Below are 14,740 nucleotides of genomic sequence, written 5' to 3' on the forward strand. Positions count from 1 at the left end.
ATCCTGCTCCGTTAGCAACTGCACCCAACTAGCAAACAAAAAATACAGACAGCATGTATATATGATCTATGCCAATTGACGCGGCTAGACAAAACTTGCTTCGGCCTCTCCAACTACGCAGTGAACCAAGGCGAAGACCCAAGGTTTTCCCCACGCTCTCACTGCTCAAAGCTCTCACGGCCAGCGTTCACACAACACAGATTTACCCGAGACCAGAACGAGAGAGAAACAATCACAAAGAACCAAAGACACTCAGTCACCGAAGAAAGACGTAAAACGCACACAGCAAAGTAACGTTCTCTCTTTTCTCAATCGGGCTGCTCACTCTTGGAGGAGAAGAAAACTCTCGGCTGCTCACTCTTGGGAAGAAGGAATAACTCGGCTGCTGGCAGAATGAAAGTGGAGGAGCGTCGCTCAATTTAAGCCCTATAGCCCATGTAGAAATAAGGAAGGAACAGTAGGTTAAGTTAATGGCTGGAAGAATTGGGGCCAAAACCCAACATTTTTTATCATTACAATGGGCAAACTTTACTAAAATTGTATGTAACAAAACATGCACGCTAAATTAGATTTAAATCCATAATTATTTAATCACTCTAATTTTAAGAGCAACTAAGATGAATTATTTTCTGGTTTTGAAAATATAATTCTTATTGAAACATGTTACTAGATTAAATACAATCGTGTGTTTGTTTATCTAGATTAAATCAAATGTTGAATGATTAATTCTAACACGAATTGATCTCAGTTGCATCAATGACCCGAATATAGGAGGGTGTAAGAGGATTTTTTTATCTGATTAAATAAATAAGCAATCAACTATGATGATTTTCGGATAGGTGGACGGAGGCGGAACTTAAAGAATCCTACCCATATACGATCCGTATACCCAATTAAATTTATAAGTTAGACCTATTATTCTCAATTATATATATCTTCTTTTGAGAATTTTCTTAAAAAAAATTAACAATCCATTATTAAAACAATAACAACATAATTAAATGATGGGAAATGAAAGATCAGAAACTAACACTCGTATGTATTCCATAATTCTGTCCACGGTCAATCCGATATCTGAATAATGATCGGTTTCATGAGTTGTTGTACATGTATTGTAATATTAATTTGTAAAAAAAAATGTCATCCCTTACAAATAAAAATACTTTCGGAATGCATATATCTAATATGAGAAAGTTCAGACGGTTCACATATATGTATTTGTGATATAGATTGATCTGAACTATATTTACAAATAAAAATGATACTTTTGACATAAAAGTAATACTTTCTCGTTAACCGGGTCAGGTTGGACCTCAACAATCTCCCTCACAATAATTGCACCACTTGCAATCAATGTTAATCGAATATGTGACATTGACTCTGATATCAATTGTAGGACCAAGTGCTTATAGCTAATGGTAATTGTGTACTCAAATCTTTTAAATCATACAACAGCTGAAACACTATGTTTTAATTACTCTACTAATCACAAAAGTTATCGCTCTTAATATCATGAGAAGCTATTGTATGACAAATATAACATAAAAGTTATAATAACTAGGAAGTTAGTAGGAAAAGAATTGAACTTGTTGAAATAATATATTTTAATATGGAAAAAGTAATAGTTGAATATTTGAATGTTGAAAATAAGAGTTGTAAAGTTAGAAATTTGTGTGTGATGATGTAGGTAATGATGTATTTTATTTTTGGATTATGTGTAATGAAACTCTATAAATAGATCTCTCATTTGTGAAGAAAATCACAATTGAGTAGAGAGAAAAATATTATAAAGTGTGTAGTTTGGTAAATTTTGAGAGTTTGAGATTTTTACTTTTTACCATAAATTTTTACTTTTTCACAACACGTTATCAGCACGAAGCTCTAAAAGTCCTACATACTTTCCAAGCTCCAAACAGGAGAAAAAGGTAACAAAATAATTATATTTATTTTACTGTTATTTATTTATTGTGTATTTATTTAATATACAATATAATGTTATTATTAGAAATAATAAAATAAATTTTTCATAAACTTGTTATAAATCCTGGGAGGATGTTAAGACGACATCCCACACTCCCGGTAAGGGATACGACAAGTATAAAATCCTATAAGGTTTTTAAACAAAATAAATTATGACACTCATTATAATATTATGATATGATATACATAATTATTTAAACATGTCTAATATTATATACATCATATTATTACCATAAAATTATACAAATACATACATTTATTTTTTGTACACCAACGGTCATAAACGGTAACAAACGGCTAGTTTTTGCCCTATAAATATCATCTCACAAACACATTCAATCACTCCAACTTTCTCTTCTTCTCTAAAAATTATTCATCATCAAATTTTTCGAAGAAAAAAGAAGATGGCTTTCTCAAGGATATTTTTAATTATTTTGGTTATCATACTCACGAGTCTTGTATTTATCGGAGAATATCCTCCTCGTGCGTTTTCTTTATTTTTACAAATACTTGTACTTGTTGTTTATCCGTTACTTTGTATTGCAATATTTATTAACTAATAAAATGCATCGTAATTTTTTTTAGTACCACCATGTCAAATTTAACAAAGCTCGAATTTATTGCGCTCGACATCACGGGAAAGAATTATATGCCATGGACTCTAGATGTAGAAATGCATCTTGAGTCATTGGGTCTAAGCGAGACCATTAAAGAAAATGGCATATGCACGTCACAAGAAAAGGCAAGAGCCATGATATTTTTGCGTCGACATCTCGACGATGGATTGAAATGTGAATATCTGACTGAAAAAAATCCATGGCTTTGTGGAAGGGATTAAAAGAAAGATTTGAACATATAAGGGAAGTTATGCTTCCGACCGCCCAGGATGAATGGAACACACTGAGATTCCAAGATTTTAAAAAAGTCAGTGATTACAATTCGGCGATGTATAGAATAATCTCGCAATTAAAATTTTGTGGACATGAGGTCACAGAATCTGAGATGCTTGAAAAAAACATTTTCCACATTTCATGCATCAAATATTACTCTACAGCAACAATATAGAGTACGTGGATTTGCGAGATATTCTGAACTCATCGCCTGTCTTCTTGTGGCGGAAAAGAACAACGAGCTATTAATGAGAAATCATCAGTCCCGACCCACTGGATCAACAGCATTTCCAGAAGTAAATGCTGTAAGTAAAAATGAATTTATACCTGGAAACCAAAATCAATTTCAAAGACAAGGTTTTGGTCGAGGTCGAGGTCGAGGTCGTGGACGTGGACGTGGACGTGGAATTGGTCGTGGTCGTGGACGCGGCCGTGGTTTTGAAAATAATAGAGATAGTTATTTTTATAACTCATCTCAAAAGAGCGTCCCAAACCATCCACAGAAAAGACATCATGAGAATACAAGTGTTAATGAGAATCACTCAAAAAGATATGAAAGTTCTTGTTACAGATGTGGTACTCCAGGACATTGGTCCAAAGTTTGTCGAGCCCCTGAGCACCTTTGTAAACTTTATAAAGAATCATTAAAGGGGAAAGAAAAGGAGACCAACTTCACTGAACGCAGTGACCGTTTGAGTGATTCAACTCATCTTGATGCTGGTGATTTTATGAATGATTTCTCTGGAAATGATCAACATGTTGGTGGGATAGAAATGAACAATTTTGATGCTGCAGATTTTCTCAATGATTTTTCTGAAAATGAACAATATAGTGGTAGAATATAAATGTACAATAATTTGTTTTTCATGTATTCATATAATAATGTTTTATTGTACAATTATGATATGTGTTATATTTATATATGTATTGTCAGTAATTTTATTTCATTGCATATTTTTTTGAAGTTCAAATATGGAAAATGCTATGAGCAAAGCTGAAGTTTGCATACCCGATAGTGGTACAACGCACACTATACTCCGAGATAAAAGATATTTCTTTGAACTAAAATCAACAAAAACAACGGTGAATACAATATCAGGTCCTGTAGACTTGATTAAAGGATGTGGTAAAGCACAATTTTTGTTACCTAATGGTACAAAATTTTTGATCAATGATGCTTTATATTCACCACAATCGAAAAGAAATTTGTTGAGTTTTAATGATATATATTCCCATGGGTATGATACTCAAACAATGAATGAAGGGAATGAGAAATATATGTGTCTTATCGCATATAAATCAGGAAAGAAATATGTTATTGAAAAACTACCAATGCTCCCTACTGGATTGCATTATACACATACAAGTCCCATTGAATCAAACATGGTAGTTGATAATTCTTCGATATTAACCAATTGGCATGATCGATTGGGACATCCTGGTTCAACAATGATGCGAAGAGTTATAGAAAATACACATGGTCATCCACTGAAAGAGCAGAAGATCTTTCAGAATAATAAGTTTCAATGTAAAGCATGTTCTCTTGGAAAACTTATTATAAGACCATCACCAGTCAAAATCCAAACTGAATCACCAATGTTTCTTGAACGTATTCAGGGTGATATTTGTGGACCAATCCATCCACCATGTGGACAATTCAGATACTTTATGGTATTGATTGATGCCTCCAGCAGATGGTCACATGTATGCTTATTGTCAACTCGAAATGTTGCATTTGCAAGATTACTTGCTCAAATAATAAAATTGAGGAATCAGTTTTCCGATTATACAATCAAGAAAATTAGACTTGATAATGCTGTTGAATTTACTTCCCAGACTTTCAATGATTATTGTATGTCTATGGGAATCATTGTTGAGCATCCTGTTGCTCATGTACATACACAGAATGGATTGGCTGAATCATTGATTAAACGTCTGCAAATGATTGCTAGACCAATGATTATGAAAACAAAGCTCCCTATTTCTATATGGGGACATGCAATTTCACATGCTGCTTCATTAATTCGCATCAGACCAAGTGCATATCATAAATACTCCCCATTGCAGCTTGCATTTGGTAAAGAACCAGACATTTCTCATCTGAGAATTTTTGGATGTATGGTGTATGTGCCTATTGCACCACCACAACGAAAGAAAATGGGACCTCAAAGAAAGGTTGGAATTTATATCGGTTATGATAGTCCATCAATCATTCGATATCTTGAACCTCAGACAGGAGATGTGTTCACAGCACGTTTTGCTGATTGTCATTTTAATGAGGAAATCTTCCCAATGTTAGGGGGAGAACAAAAACATACCGAAAAAGAAATTACATGGTATGTATCATCATTGTTACATCTGGATCCAAGAACAAAACAATGTGAAAAAGATGTACAACAAATTGTACACTTGCAAAGAATAGCAAATCAAATACCAGATGCATTTGCAGACACAAAAGGGGTAACTAAATCATATATACATGCTGCAAATGCCCCTGCTCGAATTGAAATTCCAAAGAAACAAATGGAAGATACTCATGATGTCATTAAACGCCTGAAGCGTGGAAGGCCAGTCGGTTCCAAGGATAAAAATCCTCGGAAAAGAAAATTCATAGAGAAACACGATGATCACAAAATAAAGAATGATGTTTCTGAAGAAACACATGATGATCACAAAATAGAGAATGATGTTCCTGAAGAAACACATGATGATGCAAATGTTCTGTCAGAACCACAAACTGACGAGAATCATGAAATCTCTATCAATTACATTAATACTGGAAAAATATGGAACCGAAAAGATATAGATGAAATTGATGATATATTTTCTTATAATGTGGCAATCGACATCATAAATGATAATGAAGATCATGAACCAAAATCTTTTGGTGAATGTAAAAATCGGCAGGACTGGATAAAATGGAAAGAAGCCATCCAGGTTGAATTGGATTCGCTAAATAAACGTAATGTTTTTGGACCTATAGTCCTTACACCTGAAGGTGTAAAACCTGTTGGATACAAATGGGTTTTTATTCGAAAGCAAAATGAGAAAAATGAAATAGTAAGATATAAAGCTCGACTTGTTGCACAGGGTTTTTCTCAAAGGCCTGGAATTGATTATGAAGAAACGTATTCTCCTGTGATGGATGCAATTACGTTTCGGTATTTGATTAGCTTGGCGGTATCTGAAAATTTAGAAATGCGTCTTATGGATGTTGTTACAGCTTACTTATATGGATCACTTGATAGTAATATATATATGAAAATCCCTGAAGGATTTAAGATGCCTGAAGCACAAAGTTCAAAACCCAGAGAATGTTATTCTGTGAAATTACAAAGATCATTATATGGGTTAAAGCAATCAGGTCGAATGTGGTATAATCGACTAAGTGATCACTTGATGAAAAAGGGATATGTAAATAATTCAATATGCCCTTGTGTTTTCATTAAGAAAACAACATCCGGATGCGTAATTATTGCTGTATATGTTGATGATTTAAACATCATTGGAACGAATAAGGAAATTCAAGAAGTTGTGTCATACTTGAAGGAAGAATTTGAAATGAAAGATCTTGGAAAAACCAAGTATTGTCTGGGTTTACAAATTGAACAAAAAGAATGTGGAATGTTTGTTCACCAGACAAATTATACAGAAAAGATCCTTAAACGTTTTAATATGGATAAAGCAAATCCTTTAAGTACTCCAATGGTTGTTAGATCATTAAACATAGAAAAGGATCCATTCCGTCCATGTGAAGATGATGAAGATATTCTTGGTCCAGAAGTACCATATCTAAGTGCCATCGGTGCCCTTATGTACCTTACAAATTGTACAAGACCTGATATATCTTTTGCCGTGAATCTGCTGGCAAGATTTAGCTCATATCCAACAAAGAGACACTGGAACGGAATTAAACATATATTCCGTTATCTACGAGGAACGACAGACTTGGGACTTTTGTATTCAAAAGATGCTAATCCAAGTATAATTGGTTATGCCGATGCTGGATACTTATCTGATCCACACAAGGCACGTTCTCAAACTGGATATGTATTTACTCGTGGAGGCACTGCAATATCTTGGCGTTCACAGAAACAAACGCTCGTAACAACTTCATCAAATCATGCCGAGATTATTGCACTACATGAAGCAAGTCGTGAATGTGTGTGGTTAAAATCAATGACCCAACATATCCAAATTTCATGCGGATTATCATTCGATGAGAAGCCTGTGATACTATATGAAGATAATGCTGCATGTGTTGCTCAAATGAAAGAAGGATGCATAAAAAGCGACAGAACTAAACATATTCCTCCTAAGTTCTTCGCATTCACCAAGGAGCTTGAGAAGAATAAATGTATTGATGTTCGTCACATTCAATCAAGTGAAAACCCATCAGATCTCTTCACAAAAGCACTTCCTACGTCAATATTCAGAAAGCACATATATAATATTGGGATGCACAATCTACGAAATTTGTGAAGAATTGTTCATGTCAACATCAGGGGGAGTTTACGTGACTGCACTCTTTTTCCCTTACTATGGTTTTTATCCCAATGGGTTTTTCCAAGTAAGGTTTTTAACGAGGCAGTACAAAACACGTAATGAAGACATCATCGTATCATGATCATCATCACAAGGGGAAGTGTTGAAATAATATATTTTAATATGGAAAAAGTAATAGTTGAATATTTGAATGTTGAAAATAAGAGTTGTAAAGTTAGAAATTTGTGTGTGATGATGTAGGTAATGATGTATTTTATTTTTGGATTATGTGTAATGAAACTCTATAAATAGATCTCTCATTTGTGAAGAAAATCACAATTGAGTAGAGAGAAAAATATTATAAAGTGTGTAGTTTGGTAAATTTTGAGAGTTTGAGATTTTTACTTTTTACCATAAATTTTTACTTTTTCACAACAGAACTTATTTTATAAACTACTTTTTTTTCAATTATATAAGCTTGTTTTTTTATCTAACTTAATAATTCATTGGAAATATCAATTAAATAAACAATTTTTCATTTTTATTCTTATTTAATGAGTTTTATATATATTAATGACTTGTTATATTCCAATAGTTAATTAATCGCAATATGTCAAAATAAATATAGGTATATTAGGAAAAAAATAGAAGAAATATTACTAAATATTGATACAAAACACCCACAGCCAGGCGACATCGCTGAATCTCATAATCCGAATTAAGCACCAGCTAAAAGGCCTCCACACACTGCGGAGCACTGACCATCTCACCAAACTTCTTTTCTTGGACAAAGTCAACTGCATTTGGTCCACCCTCGAGGTCCATAAACTGACCGGAAGTCATACCAGTGGACCCAACTGCTGTTGCAATCTCAGCAATTACCAGAATGAGGCGAGCCTCATGGACCATATCAGTTGGGGTGTGTGAACAATATATCCCCAGCAAGTAATGCCATGTCAACTCCAAATCTTCGAGATGGGTCATCATCCATACAATCACGCGGGCCCGGCAAAGAACACTGGGAAATAAATATTATGCGGGGCAAAGTGCTACGTGCATGTGATCCACCTCTTGAACCTGCGGAGCAAAGTGCTACATGACGGGAGCCACCTCGTGAACTTATAAGAGCCACCTCTAGATTCTTGGTGCTGGAGATCGAGGGGACAGGTCACGACGAGGACGTCGCGTTCTTCAGGAGGGGTGATTATGATACCTCTTGTCCCACATGGTAAAAATTAAAGATTTAAAATATGTTTATAATGGGCTACAATGGACTTTTATAACAACTTGGTTAATCATTTTTGTAAAGCGATGATGAAAACGAAGTAATTACTATAATGACTCATTGTGCAGTCACGCAGGTCCAAACCCAAGGCGTAACATATATGACAAAAATTGCAATGAGACAAATATACAAGATCAGAAGGCAAGAATTTTTTTTACGGTGTGTTGATCAATATGCTCTTTACTAATTTTAGATAGAAAACCATGAGCACAACGCGAAGTGATTTTTGACATTTAGTGGCATTTCACCGTTAAAAGGGAAATAAATTAAGAAGAAGAAGCTATTTTAAGAAAATAAAACATACGAATAACAACATAATTATTGCATTTCGTGAATGTGAATTCCCCACAACAATACAATTTATGACATCACACAATTTAGACCAAATTTTACAATGAGGATGTCCGTTTCAAGATCCATCATGATTCATGGGTAAGCTTCTATAACAGATAAAACACCTTCAATGCGTTTCTCTGTGTATTTTGTAAAGCCAACCTCGTTCAACAAGCATTCCCATTCTTCCCAAGTTCTTTCTTTTCCTTTCTCCGTGTGAGCCATCATCCCCATGTCAAACGCCAAACGAACCTCGCTATACTCATCAGCCCCTTCGCCTTCTTCGACCACCGCCTCCATGATGATCACCTTCCCCTTGTCCCTAGGAATCGCTTCCATACAATTTCGCAGTATTTGAATGCATTCTTCGTCGCTCCAATCGTGTAACACCCACTATATATATAATCAAGAATAAGTAGCACCCCCTATATATTTATATTTTATGCATACATGCAACTTGTTATGTTGTATCAATAAATATATATGTTGGAGAAACGTACCATAAGAAAAGCGGCATCGCCCTTGGGAACCATTTTGAACATGTCGCCACCAACATGCTCCACGCCTTCACGATGCGGTGCGACAGAAATGACATGCGGGAGATCGTAGTTAACCCCTCGAATCCACGGACAAGCCTTCACCAAGGCGTTAAGGGCCGTCCCATCTCCACCACCAACGTCCACCAAAGAACTGATCCCCTCGAACGCCTCAGGATACTGATCAACGATTGCTGAAACAGCCAACCTTGCATGGCATGCCATCGCATCGTTGATTAATTTACTATAATCAGGATTTGCTGCCGCATATTTCCATAAGTCGAGCCCGTCATGTGCGGCCCCAAACGGAGAAACACCTTTCAGCATAGCACGTCCGCTTAGGCCATGCCACGGGGCGAGCATCACGGGGCTGCTCTCGAGCAGGATGAAAGCAGCCATGCCATCTTTCAAAAGCAATCGAGAATGTGGCGTTTGGGTGTAGCAGAGTGATGATTCTTGGTCTCGAATGATCCGAATTTGCTTGAAGAAGCCGTGATAAATCAAGTATCTCATGATACGGTGGAGGGCAGAGGGGGAGCAGTGCAAGGCGACGGATAGCTCAGGGAGCGTGATGGATCCGCCGTGTGATTCAACGGTTTCAGATATTTGGAGTTCTATAGCACATTTTAGTACTGCCATTGGAGTGAAAGCAAACACATACTTCCATATATCCACCTGGGCAGCCAGTGCTTCTTTTTCTTGGAGTTGTGATTGTGTTTTGGCTTTGGATTCCATCCTTTAAATTTCTTTATTATTGCTGTGTGCAAGAAAATGTCTGCAACCAACACACAATAAATAGAAGTGAAGTAAAGGAGAGTCGCACAATTTATTATTTTCAAGTGTGTGGGCTAGCTAAAATACACATTTATGTCTGACACATTTGTTCAAAAAGGAAAAAAACCAAAGTTATTCACGTATATCTTGATTTTTTATTGGAGGCTAAGAAATTATTATTATTTTCTTTATTCAGAAATAATATATAAACTTTGAAAATGAATACATACAAACGGCCAATAAATAGAAAAATAGGTTATGTTTATGGAGAGTCCTGCAATTTGCAATTTGCAATTTTTTATTTTTGGTAATGTTAGCTACCATCTTTTTTACAACTGACAATATGTTCAAATCATTATGTCTATCATGTGACATAGTTGATCGAAGATAGTTTTTTATAACCTTCAGTTTTGATAAACTTATTCCTGCAAAAGTTACTGTAAGCTATCCAAGCATTAAGAAACCCATGATGGAAATTTTTACATACTCCGAGACTTCAAGTAGTTGGTTAATCTAATCCAATAATTTCTTTTTTTTCTCTTTGAACTTCCAGATTCAAATTTTATTTTTCTCTTCATAATTCATAACGCAAATTTAACAAAACAAATACAAAATAAAATTTAAATACTAAAAAATATATTGATAATTCTGGACCAATCCACACTTTTTCTGGTAACAACCAATAACAAAACACACACAAAAATTAGAAAGATTTGATAACAGACAGAAAAGTAGTCTATGAAAAAATATCGCGGCAGAGGTTGGTTAGTGCCCGAGACTAGCTTTTGTATATTTCGTGCCCGAGACTAACAAATATAAACTTACAAACATTGAAAAATAACGATATCAAAATAGAAAAATGGTATTTACCTCTCACAAGCATCAATTTCTCATCTAATGGTGTGTATTTTCTGTTTTCTTCGATTTAAAAATAAGGGTTATGGCAATAGGGAAGAGAACAATCGAGAATTCACGAGAGTTTAGAGTCAAAGTTGATAATATCATACTATTGTAGAGATATGTAACTATGTAAATTTATATGTACGACCTAAGGTTGAAGAATACATAAACAACGAATTGTTCTTCTATTAATATTCACTTTCATATTTGTAAATATACAACCTCAATGAAATCTCGAGATTGCTAATTAAAAAAGTTCCATGAAAAATATTGATATATCAATTTCCTATGTTTTCAAATCTTGAGAACAAACATTATCATGTTTTCAAAATCTCAAGCACGTGCACCCTTGTTCGTACATATTTTCAAGTGTATGAAGATTTGAAAGCACAAAATTGATCAATAGATATATTACGGGTTTTAGCAATCTCGATATTTCACATGAATGACGTAAGTAATTAACCCTTATTTTTTGGTTCAATATTATGGTCTTGCTTGTAATTGAATAATGAGATTTGAGTAAGTTTACATTATATGGATTTTGTTTGAATGTCAAGTGTATATGCTTGTGTTTTTTTTTGTTGAGTATCGATCGTCTAGCTCGTGCCTTCCTGCTCCGTAGCAACTTGCAACCAACTAGCAACAAAAATACAGCAGCATGTATATATGATATATGCAATTGAACGAGGCTCAGACAAACTGATTCGGCCTCTCCAAATACGCAGTGAACCAAGGCAAAGACCACAAAGGTTTCCCAACGCTCTCACTGCTCAAAGCTCTCACGGCCAGCGGTTCACACACACACAGATTTATCCCGAGACAGAACGAGAGAGAAACAATCACAAAGAACCAAAGACACTCAGTCACCGAAGAAAGACGCACACAAGCAAAGTAACGTTCTCTCTTTTCTCAATCGGGCTGCTCATTCTTGGAGGAGAAGAAAACTCTCGGCTGCTCACTCTTGGGAAGAAGGAATAACTCGGCTGCTGGCAGAATGAAAGTGGAAGGAGCGTCGCTCAATTTAAGCCCTATAGCCCATGTATAAATAAGGAAGGAACAGTAGGTTAAGTTAATGGGCTGGAGGAAATTGGGCCAAAACCCAACATTTCTCCACCTTTTGGCCCAACACCGGTTCAAGTGGTCAGGAGAGTCACCTACAACCATCATCATTGCCCCACTTGCAGAAAACACAAAGTTAGTACAAGTAACAATATGTAGCAAACACTAAGTAAGCTACGTCAAATAACAGAAACAGAACAGATCAATCAGAAGTATCAAAATTTAAAATTTTTAAACAAGATCTGAATTTATCCACAGACAAACACATAGTTCCCATATCAGCAGGATTGAATTGAGAAGGAATTTTTTCAAGATAGACTATGCCTTTTGCAACCACATCACGAATGTAGTGGAATCTAACATCAATATGTTTAGTTCTATCATGAAAAACAGGATTCTTACACAATTGTATACCAGACTGACTGTCAGAAAATACAACAACTTCACCTTCAAGAAAACCAATTTCAGATATAAGACCTTTCAACCAAATAGCTTCTTTTAAAGCTTCAGTGACAGCAACATACTCAGATTCGGTGGTTGAAAGAGCAACAATGTGTTGTAATTGAGATTTCCAGCTAATGCAAGCACCACACAATGTAAACACATAAGAAGTTGTCGATTTTCTATTGTCCTTATCATTTGCATAGTTAGAATCCACATATCCAATCAATTTAACACCAACATCAGATTTTGAAAATTTTAAACCATACTTCACAGAACCATTCAGATATCTCAAAAGCCATTTGACAGCTTGCCAATGGTAAACACCAGGATTAGACATGTATCGACTCAAACAACTCACAGAATATGCAATATCAGGCCTCGTGCTAACCATTAAATACATGACAGAACCTATAGCATTTGAATATGGCACATTCTTCATGTTTTTAACATCAAAATCAGTTTTAGGGGATTGCTCTTTACTTAAAACAAAATGACCAGCTAAAGGCACATTGACTGGTTTTGCATTTAACATGGAAAATTTACTCAAAACTTTCTTAACATAAGTATCCTGATTCAACAAAATGACAGAACGTTTTCTATCTCTATAAATGTTCATGCCAAGAATACGTTTAGCATCTCCTAAGAATTTCATATCAAATTTAGCACTTAAGCAATTTTTAACATGATCAATGGTTTTCACACAAAAACTAATCAAAAGCATATCATCCACATAGAGAAGCAAGAAAACAGGAACTTTAACATTTTGTTTGAAATACAAGCAATGATCATAATTACTTCTAGTAAAATTCATAGAGAGCATGCATTCATCAAAATTTTTGTTCCATTGTCTAGGAGATTGCTTTAATCCATACAAAGATTTCTTTAGCAAACAAACATGATCAGGATACTTAGAATCAACAAAACCATCAGGTTGCCTCATACAAATTTTTTCATCAAGTTCACCATGTAAAAAAGCAGTTTTAACATCTAATTGTTTCAACTCCCAATCAAACTGAGCAACAAGGGCAAGCATGATTCTCACAGTAGCAAATTTCACAACAGGAGCAAATATTTCAGTATAGTCTATCCCTTCCTTTTGAGTAAAGCCCTTAGCCACTAACCTAGCTTTAAATCTAACAGATTCACATTCATTCTTGACCTTAAATAACAACTTACAGTCCACAACAGAACAATTATCAGGTCTAGGTACAAGAATCCAAGTGTTGTTAACATGCAGAGAGTTAATTTCTTCATTCATCGCATTTAACCATTGCACAGAATTTTCAGATTTTAAAGCCTCTTCATATGACTTAGGTTCAAGGTTATCAATCGACTCAAACACACTAAATGCATGAGAAGTCATATGAAAATCATCAAAGCGTTGTGGCTGCCTAGTATTTCTTCTAGATCTATCCCTAGCCAATTGATAATCATTCAAATCACACTACAACAAAAATGACTTTCCGCAGCGTGCAAATGGGATTTCCACAGCACGCATTGCGTGCTGTATAGTTAAAAGCTGTTGAAAGTCATAGGTATTAATAGCGTATAATGCGAGCTGCGAATAATGTATTGACAGCGTATAATGCGAGCTGCGAATATATGGAATCAACAGCACGTATTGCACGCTGCGAAAAAACGTCGTGGATAGTAGAATCAACAGCAGGTCTCGCACGCTGTGACTATATGGAATCAACAGCACGGATTGCACGCTGCGAAAAAACGTCGTGCATAGTAGAATCAACAGCAGGTCTCGCACGCTGCGAATATATAAAATCGACAGCTCGCATCGCACGCTGCGAATATATGCAAGAATCAACAGCGCGCACATCACGTCGTTGATAGAAGAATCGACAGCGTATGTTTGCACGCTGTTGAAAAAATTCAATTTCGTCTGCCTAGCGCCGCGGAGCTTGGAAAACAGAAAAACGCGATTTTTTCACAGAAACGAATAATAAATTTTGTGCAAATTTAAGTATAATATCCACACACAAAATTAATAAAAGTCATTCTTTTTCATCATATTTACCAAAACTGAAAGTCTCGAGATACAA

At 35.3% G+C, this 14,740-nt stretch overlaps 1 protein-coding gene across 1 annotated transcript; it reads right to left on the reverse strand.

Annotated features, from left to right (window-relative positions):
* Positions 1 to 8,941: 8,941 nt before the first annotated feature.
* LOC140822572 (flavonoid 4'-O-methyltransferase 3-like) lies at positions 8,942 to 10,299 on the reverse strand. Its single transcript, XM_073183354.1, has 2 exons — positions 9,474 to 10,299; positions 8,942 to 9,366 (listed from the first exon to the last, which is right to left on the reverse strand). Exons 1-2 carry the CDS (start codon positions 10,242 to 10,244, stop codon positions 9,067 to 9,069), a joined length of 1,071 nt encoding a protein of 356 aa, XP_073039455.1. The 5' UTR covers positions 10,245 to 10,299; the 3' UTR covers positions 8,942 to 9,066.
* Between the last annotated feature and the right edge of the window lie 4,441 nt (positions 10,300 to 14,740).

Source organism: Primulina eburnea, unplaced genomic scaffold (genome assembly GCF_022965805.1).
Source record: "Primulina eburnea isolate SZY01 unplaced genomic scaffold, ASM2296580v1 ctg929, whole genome shotgun sequence".
Classification (NCBI taxonomy): Eukaryota; Viridiplantae; Streptophyta; class Magnoliopsida; order Lamiales; family Gesneriaceae; genus Primulina; species Primulina eburnea.